The sequence below is a fragment of the Seriola dumerili genome, unplaced genomic scaffold (genome assembly GCF_002260705.1).
Source record: "Seriola dumerili isolate Sdu_G_001 unplaced genomic scaffold, Sdu_1.0 BDQW01000025.1, whole genome shotgun sequence".
NCBI classification, from domain to species: domain Eukaryota; kingdom Metazoa; phylum Chordata; class Actinopteri; order Carangiformes; family Carangidae; genus Seriola; species Seriola dumerili.
Window position 1 is genome coordinate 11715112 of NW_019174280.1, and position 19018 is coordinate 11734129.

A 19018-nucleotide genomic window follows, 5' to 3' on the forward strand; every position below is an offset into this window, starting at 1 on the left:
TGACGAGCAGGACACTGCAGGAAAGTCGTCTTTCACAGGCTGCTTCAGCAGTGGCAATTCGAAGGTTATTTTGCCATTGAAGCTTTAAACCATTGCCTATCGTGAGTGTGAGGGATACACATACACGGTGAGGTCCCTTATAAATATTAGATAGCACATTGTGTTGCCCTATTTTCATAAACGTACCCACAGTACATAGCATAGCCAAAGCATAAAATGACAATACTTGAAGATGGGGGCTCGTTCAAAAATTCAGGGAGAGTGTCCTGGTCTGATTATTATTGAAAAGCCAGCTATTCCCACTGCACTTTATAAGCATTGTGACATGAATTAGCAACCGACTTAAAATTGGTTTCCTGGCTTATTAACACACTTATATTTCTTTGTACATAAGATGTGATAATTAAGCAATGAATTAATAACACTCTCTTTTTAATCAAGCAAACAAGACATGTAATCACTTTACCTTGTACTGTTACAGCCTTTTATATTAATCTTAACAGCATTTAATTCAGGCTTTTGCTGTTACAGAAACATTACTTGGTCCAACCTCGTAACATTGCGTCATGACTTCCACATATAACTGGCTCAGGTGCTCATTCACACATTGAGAACGATAGTTAAAATTGCAATTAATGTAACGAGGCGCATGTCTGAGAAGGGTCATTAAGCCAAAGTGTTGATCAAGCGGAAAGTTCACCTTACAGTGTGACAGCAGAAAGGTCAAGTAACCAAATTAATCATGCCGGCATGTGAATTAAAAGCTACCCCTGTGGACTTTTCCAGTAGCACTGCCCCTGAAAAATACAACACCTGAGTCTTCTTCCAGTGCTTCTGTTTCATCTCTCATCTTCACACTCCAGTCTCCATTTGAAACAATCACTGCTGCTAATGCTTTAAGACTGATAGTCTGGCATTTAACAAATGACCTTTGAAAAGAAACTCTAAATGCCATAATGGTGTTTTAAATTTATTGTGATATTGATTTTCCGTCATATGACCGGGCCTCTACATAATCTCACTATTAAACAACTTGGCAAGGCAAAGTTAATATACACAATTTGTCCTCAAATTAACTGTATATTGTCATTTACTGTGGTTATTCAACTAAAGCGACGCAATTTCCTCCAGTCAATAGACAGGACACGAATAATTCACCTCTCTTTTTCTAACTTTAATCACACCTAATTTGTGTGACTGTGCCAAGCAGATGCAATGTTGCCTTATTTGCATTCCAACAGCCATCTTTGACGCATCGCCACATGCTGGCATAAGGATGCTGTCCTCTCTCCAAATTGCCTGCTAAGTAGCTTCTGGACATCAGCAGTCATTCTGTCTGTCTGTGCTGTTTGTGACTGCTGTGTTCACATTTTTCCAGCCTGATTCCTCTGGTGGCTCTCACACACAAACTGCCTCTGTCATCAGCCGCTGATAAAAAGCTGGATTCTGCTCTGACAGTATCATCCTGCTTTTTTCTTCCCTCTCTTCCTGACACCAACAACAATAAGAGCAGGAAAGAGCACAATGCAGAGGCTCCTGCTAACAATGTGACACAGACAATGTCTTTCCAGATAACATGTTGATGGTTTGCCTGTCAGCTTTTGACATCACAAAGTCGCCATGGAAATGACGGAGAAATGGTGATGTTGGCGGCATTGGGGGAACAATAACAACTCCTATCCATCAGTGTGTGCACAAAAACCAAGATCAGGAGTTTTAGCACAGCATCCATCAACAGCCATCAATGCAAACCATTCAGGACAACCTGTCACTTAACGTTGACATCTTGTGCTCAAATTGAGAAACTAAAACCATCAGTAAGACTCATTAAAGCCCTAATCCATTGAGAAAACTTCTAAATCCCACAGATTTACACTCAATATTCAATAATTTACTAGAACATTTCCTCGAGAGCGTGAATAAACCAAGCACATCTTCCTGGCTGTGAAATTAATCAGTCATGTTTAATGAAAGCTGGCATGGGCAGCTGATTATTCACTAAGCAGGAATTCAGGATGAGGCAAAAGCAGCATGCTCGCATTTATGGCAGTGAGAAGCTTACAGGCGATGTAACTGCAGGGAGAGAGCGTTCAAGACAACACTTCACACATCAGTGCGACAGCAGAGCTGCAGGCTGCAGATCAGCCCCTCGCTCTCTGCCTGACACTGATGGTGTGACAAGATTTGTTGCTCTGACCCTTCACTCAGCACCCACAACCTCCTGTACTTCACACTGTAGTAGTCCGGGAGCAATCTTGCATGTTTAATATGATATTTTCTGAATAATCTGATAAACTAATAGCAAATAATGCAGAATGTTCAAGTGCTGCATATCACTGAATGCTATCTATCTATATATCTATCTAATGGATAAAGAACACCCAAAAAAGCCTGAAGTTTACTTTAATAACAGTGTGTATGATACTACCTCCAATATATCGCTGAAAAAATGCACACGTAAATGATTTAAAGTAAGTATCATACTGTGAACTACCTCAGGACTGTGTGGTATATAGAGAGAGAAAACAGACAAACCAAATTAAAAATCACTATAGACGAACATCCCAGTTTCATCCCATTAGGTATTCAGTACTGGGTATAAAATGAAAGGATCTTACTTAGGTATAAATTATAAGGTAGAGTTTTAGTGTAGCATCTAATCTTAGGGCTTCAAAAAAATTGCTATTTTTGACAGCAATTTATCTGTAAATTGTTTTATTAATGAATGAATGAATCATTCATTATATTTAATGTCAGGAAGAGCAGGAAGAGAAAAATACCCCTTACAAGTTCTAAGATCCCGAGGTGAGGTCTCCAAACCTATATGGACCACACAAACTGTAAACGCTAACCAGCATAGCTTTATATTTAGCATTTGTGAACCATTAAAACGATTCATCCAATTTTAAAACGTTTGCCAATCTTTTTTTTTTTTTTTTCCTGAATCGACTACTCGATTAATCGACTGACTTTCACTATCAGTTCTAATGGGCTAGTTTTAAATGCTGTAGGCTAGTTGTTTTGTGAAGGCACAACTGGTAGTAGGACTGGCCATATCACTCAGGAGGAAGAAAAGTAAATCACAACTGAGACTTAACAACACAATAAAGCAGCTTTGTACACTATAGTACATCCAGTCCATCAGCTACTGGCAGCAAGACAAACAAAAGCTCTCCAGTAATAAAACACTACAGACCACTAGCTCACTTCAGCAGCCAGAGGCACTACGGTCCTCCTCTCCCTCTCTGGTAGATAATACCACCTCTGCTTCGTCGCCAAACATCTTTACAACATTGTACCAAATCCAAACATTTGAACACACACACACACACACACACACAGTCTCACTCACTTTCGTGCTTCGAAGTTCCCCATGTGTGCCGCGGAACTCCGGGGCTCTTGATGATCGCTCTGCCGGCGGATTTCAGGGCATCCATCCCGAGGTGTGTCTCGCTCTCCGGCAGGTGGATTCCCCCCCCAGTTTCTCCCCGGACCACAGAGAGGTAAACACAGCAGGCAGAGCTCGACGGCGGATGCGCCAAAGCAGGAAAAAAAAAAAGCTCGCTGATAGAAGTTACCACCCTCAATCTCTCCCTTTTCTCTGCTCCACTGATGACATGAGCAGCTGAGGGTGAGCACTCGCACCCACTGCACCGCTTCCAAAGTTAAGGGCGTGTCCTCCTAACCTTGCTGAGCTATGAAGCTTCCTCCAAAGTGCTCCAGATTGAAGGAGCAGCCTTAATGAGGAAATTACTGCAGACTTATTATTGCAGTGTAGAGGGGGGGCTGACAACCACTAATGAGTTGATGGCTGATGAGCTTACAATTGCACTTTTTGTCTCCCAGGGTTTTTTTTTTCTGTTTGTTTTTTTTTTGTCTCTCGCTTATTGACCTGTGGTGGATCCACTGCTGCCAGGTTTTGCTCTTATTATCCCTTGTCCCCTATGTGTCTCCATGAGAAACAACACGTAATTGTTTTTTTAATTAATGATATTATTCGAAAAATTGAAATATAATAACGGACAAGGCCATTGTCTCCCATCATCTTTTTCCAGGTTGGGTCAAGTAGCAAACACAAAGCTAGGCAAAATTTCAAACTAATATATTAGTTTGAAATGTTTTGTATGTTGGCGCCCTCTATCGATTATAACTGGTTGTTGCAACCTTGTTGTGAACCATCTTCACTTAATAAGCACTGTAATGTTTGGGGATATAATTTATTAGCAGGAAGTTTCTTTGACAAAATAAACGAAAAAATGTTTTTAAATGAAGGAATGAAGACAAAATCAATTAGGGGCCGTGGGGGTCAGGACAAGATTTGAATGAGTGGCCACAAGCTGCTTAAAAGAACATTTAAACACCAAGGTTTATGTCTATCCATCTCTTTGCTTCAATTTTGAGAGGTTTCGAGTTTTTAAAAAAAGTGTGTGCGTATACAGTGTGTGTTTTCATGGATTCAGTATAATCATGCAGCTATTTTTAAAGTTGAGACTCTTCACTGTTCAAAGATGTGTAACAACCTACAGGATCCCCTTTTCAGGTTTGACTGGGGCCTTTTGGTGCATTCTCTCAACTCCACTTGAACTTAGAAATATTCATACATTTCTGACACATACAAACCATGCGGTGTGTTTTTGTCCTTCATGGTGAAATCTTTATTTAAATTTCTTTCCACAACCCAGCACAGGTCATCACGTCATGTCTGAGTTCATCTCACAAGTATTTCACACTCAGGAAGCGAAGCAGTGCATGTATAGTCATGTATTTCTCATAAATCATCTAGAAGGGGTTATTACAGTTTTAGCCTGAGGTGGCATGCTGCTGTTGTCATTTTGGTGCTCTGTGATCATCTGAGAGGGTCTTCAGTTTATATTTAATGTCCTCAGCAGTGCACACTACTGCGACTACACCGACTGCTGCGTGTGTGGGCGCACTTGTGTGTGTGTGTGTGTGTGTGTGTGTGTGCGACTGTGTATGTGAACATGGAAGTCTTGCTTGTGTGTGCGTATACAGTATGTGTTATCCTGGATACAGTATAATCATGCAGCTATTTTTTTAAAAGTTGAGTGTCGCTGCCATGTTGTTGCCACTAATGCAAGTAAGTATCTGCATTAGAATGAGCAGTTTTACAAACTAAAGCAATGTCTCCCTCTTCAGTTTAGAAGGGAAAAAGCCTCTTCAAGGTGAAACGCTGCACTAAAACAATGCAAAAGTGACACTGCCTCTTCTCTGCTTCCATGGAAGACTGTGGATCTGTGATTAATAGTTATAATTCATGGTATTTATAAGCCCTCCGGTCAATTCAAACAATCACTGCCTCAATGTCACAGAGCATCTTTGAATCCAATAGATAACAACAGTTACAGACTTGGTTTCCAGTTTCCCAGATGTCATTTTCAGCTGGACTTCTTTCAAAAAAAAAAAAAAATGCATTGTTTGTTTAACATTGCCCAATTCAGGTGTGAACACTGCATCCTAACATTCTGGAGATATTCTTTAAGGTAGAAAAAAAACAAAAACATCTTACTGTCTCGCAGCATGGCTTGGGAAGTGTTTGATATTCACTCATTGACAAGACAGTTGTTAAGATTCTTAATCCGCCCATGAAACAAATCATGCTTGCGAGGGTTTCTTTATTCGTAAAGGAGAAGGGAGAGGAGGGAGGTGAGGTCACTAAAAGAAGTATAAGAGTACAGCTGGACAAAGAGAGGGCTTCATGAAATAGATTTATAATAGAGGGGGGAATAAGGTAGTCTCCATTCAGAAAAGACCACAGAGAAAAAAAACAGACTGAACTAGTCGGCTATCATGCTCTCAGTCACTTCTGTTTTAGATTCACTGATGGGTGCTATCCTGTCTGCTTTACAGTTTATCCCCCTTGAGTTTTTATGTCATAGTCTCATGCTATTTGTCTCACACACTCACTCACACACTCGCATCTTTTTCATTTGCTCTCTCTAAACCCGCGTCTTCCTTAGAGGCTGGAGCTAGAAGGCATCTGGTGGGAGGGCCCGTCTTGGAAGCAGGGGGTGACCTTGGCCAACGATTTGCAGGTCAATCCAGTGACATGTCAGCTCATGGATTTTGTTTATTTCCATAAAACCTGACTAAATCTTCAACCAAGTATAAAGCCTGCATTGAAGGACCTCATACACCATCTATTTCAAAGACTGGTGTCCCTTCGTCTCCTCCTGCTGCTTCCCCTCCTGGTTTCTCTCTTCCCTCCTGCTCTTCTCCTTTTCCTCCTCCCCCGTCTCGTCTTCCTTCCAGTTCTGAGGCACACATGTAGTCTTGGGACTGGGACTGCGAGTGTCCCAGGGACTCCACTGACAAGCTTCGGCTAGACAGGATGCTACTTAGGCTGGACTGGCGGGCGCCTCTGGGATGGGTCTCAATTTCCACACGGACCTCAATATTGGTTCCATCCCTGTAGTAAAAATAGACATACATAGAGACATCAATATAAAGCTGCAAGGTATTCAGTGATAACTAGACTATGAAAAAAAGTGCCCCAGTGAGTTAAAAAAAAAAAAAAACGAAACAGCGGGACTTTCTTTTAGGTGTTACATCAGAAAAAAAAAAAAGAAAAAGCTAAATCCTTCCTAAAAGAGACGTTATAAACAGAGGAAATCCAGAGGCAACATTTACCTCAGAGGAGCCGCTTGCGTGTCGTCGAGCTTGCTGTCAGGCACAATAACCACCTCGCAGTCTGATGGGCTGTCCTGCTGAGTATATTCATGGCGTTTTGTGGTTTCATCCAATCCCACATAGCTATCTAGCTCTGGGGGCGTGGTGCTCGTACTTGGGAGGACGCCCACTTCCTGTACACTGACTCTAACTTCCTGGACGCTGGTGTCACTGGGCGTTGGGTTGTTCTGACCCGTCCAGTGGTCACTGACTACATGAGAGAATAGAAGATCTATAAGAGAAGTTGAAACTTCATCAGATAAGGCCGTGCTTCGGAGCGAAAATCACAACTCAGCACTGATGTAAATGATTTCAATATATGATATCCCTCACAGGAACTTTATAGTGGCTACACCCTGTACTCACAGCTGGCTAAGTCCTCCAGTTGGATTTTGTGTGTTTCAGGGGGCTCACTCTGCGGTCGACACCAACCGTTTCTACAGAGTGACATGGGGACGACCCCATAGACATAAGTCAGCATTAGCGGTACACCCACACCTGCGGGAAAAAAGAAAAGGATGAAAAACCAATTCATAATGCATTATATATAATTGGAACCATTTGTCTGTAGAGTCTGTGCCAAACTACTATCATTTAATAACATACAAATGGTTATTAAAAGAGCACTGCTGCGATTTAAAGTTTGGGGGAGGGCTTTGTGAAAGAGATATATAAAAAAAAATGGCAAAAATCAAAGCAGCCGAGGCCAAAATATCCTGACCTCTAGTCCTTCGTATGGTTCAGGCTCAGAAAACACTGCAACCTATCATTCCCACAATGCAACCCTGATAAATCTTCTCGTCTTTCAACATCCACACCCCAAGTTAGTAACAAAAAGAAAAAAAATGCCTAGTATTAAAGTCAAACCCATGCAAATCCATGTTAAAATGGCAAAGTGCACCTTTGAAGAGTTGTACATTTTCAACGGGAGTCCCTCCTGCTTCACAGTGAGCTGGACTAAAGTACACACCTATTTACAAAGCTTTTCTTGGCATCTTAACCATCTTATTTATGCAGTTTAATTGTTCCAAATAAAAATGGGAACTACTGGTTCTGCTCCAGGAAATTATATCTTCCTTATGTTCCAAGGAGTGTACCAAGCCAGGGACTCATTTCCTTGCAAGTTTTTAAATCCATTCTAATAGAATTGTAGTCAAGCTGATCTTGCTCTGTTCATCCGTTTTATGTATTTATTTTTGAAGCATTTTTATCTACTGCATATTTGTTTTTATATCACTTGTTATGTTATTTTATTTCATCTGTGTGAGTCTTGTGAACATTGATTCATTAAAAGTCTGCGCTATATGTTTTGAAACCTCTGTGTTTTTCTATGTGATGCTGCTCCCTTGGCCAGGATGCCATTTCCTGGTTATATGTGATTATTATTACTATTATTAAGCTGAGAGGTGGAAAGACATCCCTGCTGTGGACACTTGAAAATTAATAGAGTATTCTTTGTCCGGCCGGTTTTCATTTTTGGACAACATAGGCTGTGAACACATGGCTTTTGAGCAGCGGACTCTCTGAACTTGATTGCTGAAGCTTCCTTAAATGCACCGGCAAGACAGATTTCTACACAGTTCGTGCACTGGCAGGACACAATACTCAATTTCTGACATAACAATTGAGGAATAGATAAAGTATTCACAGCGGATGGATCACCTGTCTTTATGCTAAGTCCAAATGAGAATACTGCAGTGCATAACTACACTGGCAAAGTCAAACTGTGTTTAACAAGTTCAGTTTCACTCTTCTTCGTAACCTTCACACAAGTTGTTTCAACAAACCCCCGAACTCGATGAGCAGCAGCCTGCGTATGGTGTGTGATTATGCAACCTGTGATTGAGATAGGAATTTGGGAACACAAAGCAGAGTGCCAGCCAAACAAAGGGACATCATTAACACAGCGGGAACACTGGGACGCTATTGACTCAGCAACAGGGTGAAACCAGGGCAAGAGGATGAGCCTGCCAACCAAACTGTTCACAGAGAGAGTGTCTGTGTGTATGTTTGCATGTGCGTGAGTCAAAAAGAGAGAAACAACAAGGCAGGGAGCTGTGACTGAAATATGAGAAACAGAAGAGATATGAGAAACGCATACGGCAGAGAGAAAGTGAAGCCAGAGTGAAAAATGAAACAGAAGGGGGCGTAGAGACAGCAGGGAGGGATACGCAGGGGTAGGAGGCGAGGGTGACGAGTACAGTGCGGCTAAATGTTTGTTCGAGTGTGTGTGCCAAGGGAGGGCCCGTCAGTGCGCGGTACAGTGATGGGTGTTACACTGCAGAGGGAAGCTGAGAAGCCGATACAGCCTTAAGGATTTCTGTCAGAGCCACAAATGTTACCTACGGTAGGAAGGGGCATGAGTCATCAAAATGCTACTTTGCACTGTGTGTGTGTGTGTGTGTGTGTGTTTCAGTGCGTGTAAATGTTTGTTCGAGTGTGTGAGCCAAGGGAGGGCCCGTCAGTGCGCGGTACAGTGATGGGTGTTACACTGCAGAGGGAAGCTGAGAAGCCGATACAGCCTTAAGGATTTCTGTCAGAGCCACAAATGTTACCTACGGTAGGAAGGGGCATGAGTCATCAAAATGCTACTTTGCACTGTGTGTGTGTGTGTGTGTGTGTGTGTGTGTGGGTGTGTGTGTGTGTGTGTGTGTGTGTGTGTGTGTGTGTGTGTGTGTGTGTGTGTGTGTGTGTGGCAATGAAATCAAGTTGCATGTTTGCATACAGACACCCTGTTTGTGAGTATTCACATGACTGTATCAATGACTTTAGGGCTGTACACTAAAGGTTTGTGCCAAATGAAGCCTGGACTCGTGTTCAAATGAGTTTAACTACTGATTTATTAAAGGACCAATCTGACATTTTTGGAAATCTGTGTGTTAATCAGTGAGGTTTAGAGGTGCTGGTAGGTCAGCCATATGTTGAATGAAGCTAAGTTAGCTGGCTTGTGATGGTAGCATTTACATTGTCCCACAGCCTTTACACATCACTATAGATGGGAGTATGCCAGACTCTCCATCGTCTCTATCTTTATTGATTTTTTGATCCACATAAATACTGCCTCAGACACTGGAAAATCTGATAGACCTACAGCTTAGTATTCAAACGCAAAATATTTTAAATTAGCATATTTATTTATCTATATATATATTATTTTATTTTTTTTACCTATTCACAACTAAATTTGCAAAAAATAGCTAATTTTACACTTTAATTACATCGAAGTGTGCATGACAGAAGATGGCCATGTTGTCGTTTGCTCCTTACCCACAGTGACAGCTGCTATGACCGGCGACACAAAGACTGACATCATCACCCCACTCGCCACAGTCAAGTAGTGCTTGCTTCCTGAGATACTGTTTTTCTTACAGCGACCATGGACCTGGAAGGTAACAAATAAAATATAAATTAGATACTGGAAATTGAGTTTGTTGTTCTTAGTCGTTGTTCTCAGTCTCTGCAACCACTTAGTCCTGTCACTTATTTATGTCCGCTAATAAAGACATCCCAGCATGCATGAGGGGAGAGGAAAAGCTGGCTAACACAGCGCTCTAACACAAAGACAAATACGTTCACATCTAATGTCAGTTTAGTTGCAATTTAGTTGCCATTGTTTACAATCCACTTGACCTGCATTATGCGCAAGATAACTTGTTCAAAATTGATTTCACATCTGTTGATTACATGGAAATAAACAGGATTTGGGATGTACGAATCATTTACACCGAGGTTGGCAAATGTACATGTTTACATGTACATTAAAAAACTGAAATCCTTTTAACACATTCATTTGTTTACATGAGTATCCTAGAGAGCCGTATGGGAAGATTTTGCACATTTAAGATATACTGCACAATGTGAATCTATTCAAACCAGTAATTTCCTGTGAGACAGTGTTTACTGAGTGTTTTGTACCTTTCGGCCCATGTAGATTGGTATGCCCACAATGATGACAGGAATGGCGATGCCCGCTATAAGGGAGATGACCACCGGTGCTCCGAGCAACATGCCCACCTGCCACAGTACCTTGCGGGTTTGCGACCATGGCTTCTTCCCCCAGAATGTACATCCTGAGGGACTGAGACACAACGGGGGAGATCACCAAAGAGTTCAAAGTATTACCATGCACAGAGTTCAAGAAAAAAATTGTATCCTATGGATCTCAGTCTATCTGTTGTTCAGTCTACCACTACTGAATGGTTCTCCGGGACATTTTGCACAGACACATGGTTCCGAGAGGATGAATCCTAATAACTTTGATGATCCCCTGACCTTTTCTTCAGACAGCACCACCAGTGTGCCTAAATGTCATGGCTTTAGACTCTTAGTCTTGATATCACCTTATTAGCACAGATTTTTGGTTTTATCCAAACTTCATACTTAACATATATGGTGTGTACATGCACATATAGGCCCACCATCGTCTCCAAAGCTATGACCACTAAAGCATCATCATCATGTGTAGGTCATGACCTCTCACACAACTTCAACCAACTCTGGCAAAAACATAAAAACTTCTGAATGATTATTTTTTAAGAAACTAGTGAAATAAATAAGTAGTGACAACAACATGACAACATTAGCGGGTTATCTTATTGCTGTCATTACATCATTTCCCAAATTGAATGATCTCATCTGCATTTATCTTTTTTTTTCTCCCTGAATTATAGTCATTTGCAACTACAATTCACATACTATTTCCTTTTTTTCTTGCATGCTGCTGTTAGAGAAATGGAAATGCCTGGTTATTTAAGTCTGTTTACAAGGAGTAGATATTCTGTAACCTGATATGACTTTAGGTTCAATAAATGTCGCCTTAGGTGCTACTTTAATCTAGCATCAGCCTTTGATGTTGTGCTGTAATTTTAACTGCCAACACTGACTAATGCTGTTTGGTCTAATCAAGCAGCAAATAACCTGTAGGAACAGCAGTGACAATATAAGGAACACAAATAGCACCTTAGGGCTATGCCTTTTCTCAAAGCATGCGTTTGTGTTACAGCAGCAAATGTCACTTTGGGATTCTAAAAGCCTGAGTGGAGGAATTGCAGTGAGATATTATGGTTGGGCTCTGAACTTGCAGATTTTTGCTGTGTGATGGTAAAAGCTTTGCCCTTCTATAGGACGTTCACTGTAATTTATAGTGTGAAAGACAGACCAGGGTGAGGGAAGAGAAAAGGAGGAGGGGGAGGGCCTGGGGGAAAAGGAGGAGAGACGGTGTGAAAAGACAATGCGGCTCATGCAGGCAACGGAACCCAAGGCGTGAAAATAATCAATACACGAAAAAAAAATCATGCATCTCACACACCTTTCATACACTATAGTTCTGAAATGCGCCTTGGCCAGTGGAAAGATTTACTTATCTTCTTCTAGCTAGTCTTGTATCTTGAGTTACATATTCTGCCGCATTGGAAATATGGAGGCAGGCAGAGCTGATGCATTGATGACAAGCCAGCAGTGACTCCCCTCCCGGACTGGAAAAGTCAATGGAGGCTAAGAGGAACAGTTTAAAGCAGCACAGCCTCTAAACAATGACATACAGTATGCTGACTTGCTGACTTGACCAGTTTTTATTTCCGACTGGGTATTGCTTAATAACCTACAGATGGAGTAGTGGTGCGAACCCAGGTATAATAATAATTCTAGTGAATCTAGTTATGAGGTTTTAGTCCTTTAGGACGAATTGAAGTATCTCACAAATGCCAAAGTTAGACTTGTGCCATCAAGCATTTTTTCACCTCCTGCTGTTGTGAGACTAGGATCGAATTCTGCTGCTCTGTCTTTCTCTGTCTGTGTTTCCGTGCAGCACTTTCACAGTACAGGTCTCCAAAAAACCAAGATAGTTCACTGTAGGGCAGCAGCTAAAGATGAATTACATTAGCAGTTACTGTGTCACTTTTTTTTTGATGAATCATTTGGTCTAAAATAGTGAAAAAATTCAAGGTGGACAAAACATAAATAAACATAAATACACTGTGTTAATAATTAGACGAATAGATGATTAGATGATAACTTAAATGATGTAATGATTACTAAATCTGTTGTTAAATGTTTAGTTGACTAATCATTTCATTGCCTTTTCTCAAAGTTCACAACATGACATCGTCTAAATTGGATGTGGGCGTTTGGTTGTGCATGTTAATGTGATCATGAGCTGAGTGTGAACACGACACCTGAGGTAGTGCACGTCGGTGATCTCCTGCATACACAGCCAACAGAACTGACAGGCACACACAGTGCAGTTCATACGGTTACAGCTGCCATCATTGGTCTTCATGATGTAGGCACCACAGCGAGGGCACGCTTTGATCTCCTCCGCGTCTACAGCAACAGAGTGAACATGGAATAATGGGTTGACCACACATTCTGCAATATTTATTTATTCACTTAAAGGAAAAGCTCAACATTTTTGGGGAAAAATAACTTTTAGGGGGAAAGAAGCGACTTCATGGAGTCTCCACTGGTTGCCTGGGAAAAGTTAGCGCCAAGAAATGTCAGCAGAGCCGAGCCAGCTGTTTCCCTTGTTGAAAAACATATTAGACAGTGCAACAAAGGTAAACGGGAGCTGCCCGTCCTACCTCCTCCAGGTTCTTCATTGAAGACGTACAGCGTGGAGGCATCGTTGCCGCCTGAGGTGTGGCGGGCCCGCTGACGCCGGGCCTGGTCACACGTCTGGTTGGGGTGCCACAGCTGCCGACAGTGGTAGCAGAACTCCGTGTCGCATCCCTCACGGCCACAGCTCAGCTTGGGACACTCGGCACAGCCGTAAGCTATCACTGCATAGCTGAGGAGAGAGAGAAACTGGTTCATATGATAACTGATCGTCATGGAGTGCTTTAGTCCAGGTTCCGTCCCTACTCACTATTCCACCCTGTTGCCGCACCATGTTCAAGATGGGTCACGGCGGCTGCAGTTTCATTTGAATACCATCGATTTGGTTGTCTGACTGGAATAAATATGAAAAAATGAGAAAACATAATGATTGTCAAATCTCTCGCTCTCCTTGCATTGTTTTGCTGTTCAGCCTGGTGAAGCACACTGAATTGTTCATTGTTGTCTTGGCTCACAAAACAGCACATTTGTTGACTCAGTGAGAGATACAACTATCTGTGGGACTGGTTTCCAAAGTTCAACACCTGAACCAGGAATAATTCCACCCTCAGATCTTGAGCACATTTGCGATTATGATGACAACAAGGAGGTTGGTTCCTGTGGACCTAATCTCACTTCTCAGAGGGGATATCAACATTTTTAATATTCATAAGATCATGTGATTAGTGATCAAATACAAGTTAAAGTAACCGTGAGTGAGTCGCGGGCCTCTAGGATCCAAGCAGCACTGCTCTGCTGTGAAGTATTTAAAAAGCTCCTCCAGGGTTTTTTCCTTTGGCAACGCCAGCTTCATGTGGTTTTCAGGTTTATGTGAGAGGATGATGGATCAGGCAACAGGAAGGCCACACACACACACACACACACACACACACTTAGGCTATATACAGGGATAATTAGACTGCTGCCTGGAATCCACTTTGGTGTCAAACTAGATTTGAACTGTCTCTGATTCTCAAGTCAAACACTTGTTCATGCATAAAAACATTTCCAGGTATCAGTGAATATCTTTATCGAAGAAACCAGCAATAATTGGCGTCTAACAAAGATGTTTAAAGAAGTTCTGACAGCACAACACTGGCAATGCCACAGGCGGCTGACACCATTCAAACCGAATTTCACTTGACGGGCAGCGCTGCACTTTTATTTCTTGCCTCTGACAATATAGATTATAGATAGATCAAAGTTTTAGCAAAGCCTTTTGCAAAATACATGCTTATATATAAATATATTCTTAAAGATCCCCTCCAGACATGTTTTAAAAAATCTAAAACACTCTTGCTTTGAATAATAATTTGTGTCTGATATGGGTTTTATATATTATATTAAATAGTAATACTACCACAACAGTTTAATTACCTAGTTAAAGATTCTCAGAATTAAATCTATTTCTGTTTCTTCCTCATTGAAAAGTCCACAATCTATAAATATGCAAAATGTTTAGGTTTCAAAAGTTTAATGGCTGGACAGAAGATGACTCCTACTTTATGTTTTATGTCTAAATTATGTTTTATGATTACACGCCCTAAATTCAGATTTAAAATGAGCACAGAGGAACTCTCAACTTTCAGCAGATGAATGTGAAAACAACCTTTAATGTCAAACTCTGCTGCACATACATCGTTCTGCACATCAGTGAAGCAAAAATAAACAGGAGGGGGACCTTAAAGGTTCCCTGTAGAGTTTTTAACCACTTGTTGCACTATGCAGCAAATGCTTTCATGAGCGGATGCCTGTTTTGTTTATATCTCGTGCACAGGGAAGCACATGCATGCGCACGAGTCCATCCTGACATGACACACATTATTGGCAGTGGTTTCGGGCTATTCCACTGATTGACAGTTGGTGGTGGTAATGCCCCAAGAAACACGCAGCAGCAGCAGCAGCACCATAGAAAAAAGGCTGTGAAGAGGGAGAGTATTAGCCAATGTAAACAGAGATGTAAACAAAGCAAGTCTGAAAGTATCTTTAAAAATCAGCTGTTTTACGAGGAGGAAAATTACTTCAACATGTTTGCTGGGCATCAAGGATACCCACAATGCATTTTGATGGGAAACAAAGATGTAAACATACTTTGATTTGTTTACAAGAAAAAATCCCACAGGGATAATGGAGGTAATCCAGTAGGTATTTCAAAATGTAAAGGGTTCGACAGAATTCCAAATTAAAATGTTCTATGTTTTTATTCAGATCAATCTAATTAGCAGGCTATGCAGCTAACATCATTTTTGACAAGGGCTGTCATATTGTGGCAATGGATTAAAAACATGAAAAATGTGCTCACATAGATCCAAATGCATGGAGACAGACACAGTGCAAAACACACATTTTGCCACACTTTCCCTAAACCAAGATAATCTCCAGCTAAGCTTCTGTCACTAAGACCTCGAGGAATGTCTGTATGTCGGGAACATGGGAATACACAAACCATAACTGTGAATGAATACTTTACATAATGGGCCAGCACTTCAAAAGCTCTGCTCTGTGGGAACTATTAGTCATTTCAAATTTTAAATACAACTACAGTAACCTCAAATCCCCTTTTTTTTCTTTTTTTTTTTTTCAAATATGTCAAACTAAAAATTCTCAGGTCTTTTGTAGATATTTTGGAAATCCGAACTCTTGTTTCTCTGTGTTATATTTAATTCACCACAGCTTCAGACGGATTGGCGTATTGATTTCTGCTCCACTCATTCATCACGACCGGCCTATGAGCACTGACAGTTGGGGAGACAGACAGTCTACCACTGAGTCCTGGACCCTGGTGCATACGTGCTTTTGACCACAATTACCCACCGAACACACACACACACACACACACACGCATTATGATTTCCCATCAGCAGCCCTATCCTGTTACCCACCCATGAACATTAAGGTGATACTGTGATGGATCGGTGTCTGTGAATGTTGTAAACAACAGCAGAAAAGAAGCGAGTTAACTCAGAACATGTCTTGTGGTTGCATTGCATTGTGGTCTATTGGATTGAAGCTGCTGTCAATGGAAAAAAAAAAAACAATATATCTCTGACTCCTCCACAGTGGATTTCTCCCTGTATGATTTATGATAATGTCTTAGATCGATTCTGCAATGAAATCACAGTGTAGCGGTGCTTAAAACATTTCGGCCAATTATCCTCAGGGAGCAAGAAACACACCAAGAAATGCCAGTCCCATCACAAGTGATTAATTTGTAAGTGTTATTGCAATAAACTAATTAAAGGAGAATTATTTTTAACTACCAGTGTAACATGTATTTGGTGTTACTGGATATAGTCCCACATTTGGACACAGTAGGTAGATTCTTGAAAAGGTGTAGTTACAAAGGGAAAGAAGTTTACTGCATCCTTCACAACCTGTCTGCTCTGTTCCAGGATCTGTATAAATATATTGCAGGCATCAAAATTTTACCAGCCTTGGGATGCATATAAAACTCAAACTGAGCTTTCACTTGCTGTCAGTTCAGCTTTTTAAAGTGCAATCAATCATTCTGACATTGAAAAACTGTTCACAGTTGCGTTTCATAACACAAAGCTTGCGGTGGGATGACAGGGTTTGACAAGAGCTGTCATATTGTAGCGATAGATTAGGGCTAATTGTTTTGCACGGTAATTACAGTACGGTGAACAGCTACTTCGGGACTCAAGATGTCCATAAAGATACATTTTCTACAAGTTCAGAGGCCATTATTCCTTATTTTCTAAGCCTTATCTTCTTATCAATTAAATTACATTCTCTCTATGCTCAGTTAATTAGTTATTTACTTTTGATTATTATCAATGAATTTGAAATTAAAGCTTTTCTAGTATAAATACACTATGTTCAAAATTAGCCCTAACCCTAACCCTAAGGAAAAATAGCTGATTTGCTCCTATAATCTAAATGCAGGGTGGCGGTATAAGCTTGATTCTCACCTGCAGTCAGGCGCAGGGCACCAGCGTGTATCTGGATCAGCAGCTAGAAAACGCCTCAACTGGTACTCCTCAAACCGCTCCAGCAGCGCCCGGTCATCTAGGATGGCACGGACATCCAGTGGCGCCAGTGTCTCAGGGCACTGCGGGCATGCGATGCCCACCCGGCTCTCCGATATCTCGATGCGCAGGTACTGGCGGAGACAGTCGGAGCATGCCCGGTGGGAGCAGGAGGTGAGTCGTGGGAAGTGGCAACGCGGTTGACTGAGCAGGCACAGTGGGCACTCCTCCAGGTGTTCGTCCAATAGCTGCTCCTGGCTGGAGGAGGAGAGGGACAGGACACCAGTGGAGCCGCTGCTGACCCCACCCACGCATTCGGCTGTGGCGGCACCATCCTTTCCCACCTCAGCAGCTGCCGGTGGACCTCCTCCTTCTCCTCTTTCTGCTCCAGAAACTCTTGATTCTCCAGCCTCTTCTGCTGCGAGGCCGAGGTCCTATGAACAATTACAGAGCTGCTGATTTACCAAATCCTAAGGGTCACAGGGTGAGAGACAGCAACTTGTGAGAACATTCTGCTGTTGTTCTCAAAAAAAATGTTTTATTTTGAAAGTCATAAATAAAAACAAATGGACCATCCTCACCTTTCTACTGAAAAGCAGCTTAGGTGAGTGTGTATGACGTGTAGGTGGCTACTTGTTCTCTTTGGTCACTTGGTTTCTTGGCAACATAATTTCTAGAAATTACCAATTAATTAAATAAACACTCTAATGGATTTGGGCTATAACAGTATGGGAGAGGGAGGAAGCAAGCAGAAGGTAATACATCCAAAGTTAATGATTTGCAGCCTCTCTGCAGCTTCTTCTGTCTTACACAACAATCTGAGAGACAATGAGATTCAGTCACTTTAAACACCTGACATCTAAAATTTATAAAAAATTACCTTTAAAACTTATATGAACAAAAGTGAGTAAATATCTAACGGTAGATATGGAGTAATAAGCACTAATAATAATAATAATAGTGCAGAAAGATGCAATAATGTAATATATATATAGCCTATATATATATATATATATATATACATGCAACACGTCAGTAAATTTCCATCCAAATACAAATTTCAGTCTCAGTGTGTTTGTAAAGACAATAAACTCCATATAAGCTTGTTAATGGACGTTTTAAAACTAAAGCTCAACACATAAAAACCAAGATCAAACATTCACAAGTATTTGATTTGACTTGCTCACTTTCACTCACTCTCAAACAACATTAGCAGTATCGGGAGAAACATCCTCACCTGTTCTGGATGCTCGCTGGGCGTCAGGGTGATGGCCACCTCCTCTTTGGGCCAGGCTTCCACAGGCCTCTCGGGCCTCGGCTCCGATTTGGGTTTTCTGCTGAAGAAGTTTAGGAAGCTCAGCGGCCCCGTCTGCTGCTTGGGCCTCTTCATCGTCTGGGACTAGAGCGGGAGCAGCAGCTGAGGAGGGCAGGCCAACGACCATGAGCAGGATGCAACTGTGTGTGCGTGTGTGTGTGCGTGTGTGTGTGTGTGTGTGTGTGTGTGTGTGTGTGTGTGTGGGTGTGTGTGTGTGTGTGTGTGTGTGTGAGTGTGGTTAGGTGAGCACAGCGAGCTCTCACGGCTCAGAGCCTCGGAGCTGGGCGGCTGCTCTGCTGTACGCGGGAGGAAGAGCGGGAGAGACGGAGGGGGAGACGACAGGGAGGAGGTAATCCCTGCCCGAGGGGAACATCACTAATTTGGAGCCTTTCCGTGGTCTGGTCATGTGGTTTACTTTGTCTTTTCAGCCCTCGTT

At 41.8% G+C, this 19018-nt stretch overlaps 2 protein-coding genes across 3 annotated transcripts in view; both read right to left on the reverse strand.

The window, feature by feature from the left end:
* The window catches only part of LOC111238834 (low density lipoprotein receptor adapter protein 1-like), a 39726-nt gene extending 36096 nt beyond the window's left edge, over window positions 1-3630 (reverse strand). For both annotated transcript variants that reach the window (XM_022768536.1, XM_022768545.1), the window contains exon 1: window positions 3353-3630. In XM_022768536.1, the coding sequence (XP_022624257.1) occupies window positions 3353-3437 (85 nt within the window). In that variant the 5' untranslated portion in view covers window positions 3438-3630. The remainder of the gene's footprint in view (window positions 1-3352) is intronic.
* A 2233-nt stretch (window positions 3631-5863) lies between these two features.
* On the reverse strand, window positions 5864-18735 carry LOC111240385 (E3 ubiquitin-protein ligase RNF19B-like). The gene is made up of 9 exons (XM_022770382.1): window positions 18505-18735; window positions 17211-17701; window positions 13266-13471; window positions 12861-13008; window positions 10603-10765; window positions 9955-10069; window positions 7054-7185; window positions 6649-6919; window positions 5864-6427 (listed from the first exon to the last, which is right to left on the reverse strand). The coding sequence occupies exons 1-9, from the start codon at window positions 18655-18657 to the stop codon at window positions 6148-6150; spliced, it is 1959 nt and encodes a 652-aa protein (XP_022626103.1). The 5' UTR covers window positions 18658-18735; the 3' UTR covers window positions 5864-6147.
* Between the last annotated feature and the right edge of the window lie 283 nt (window positions 18736-19018).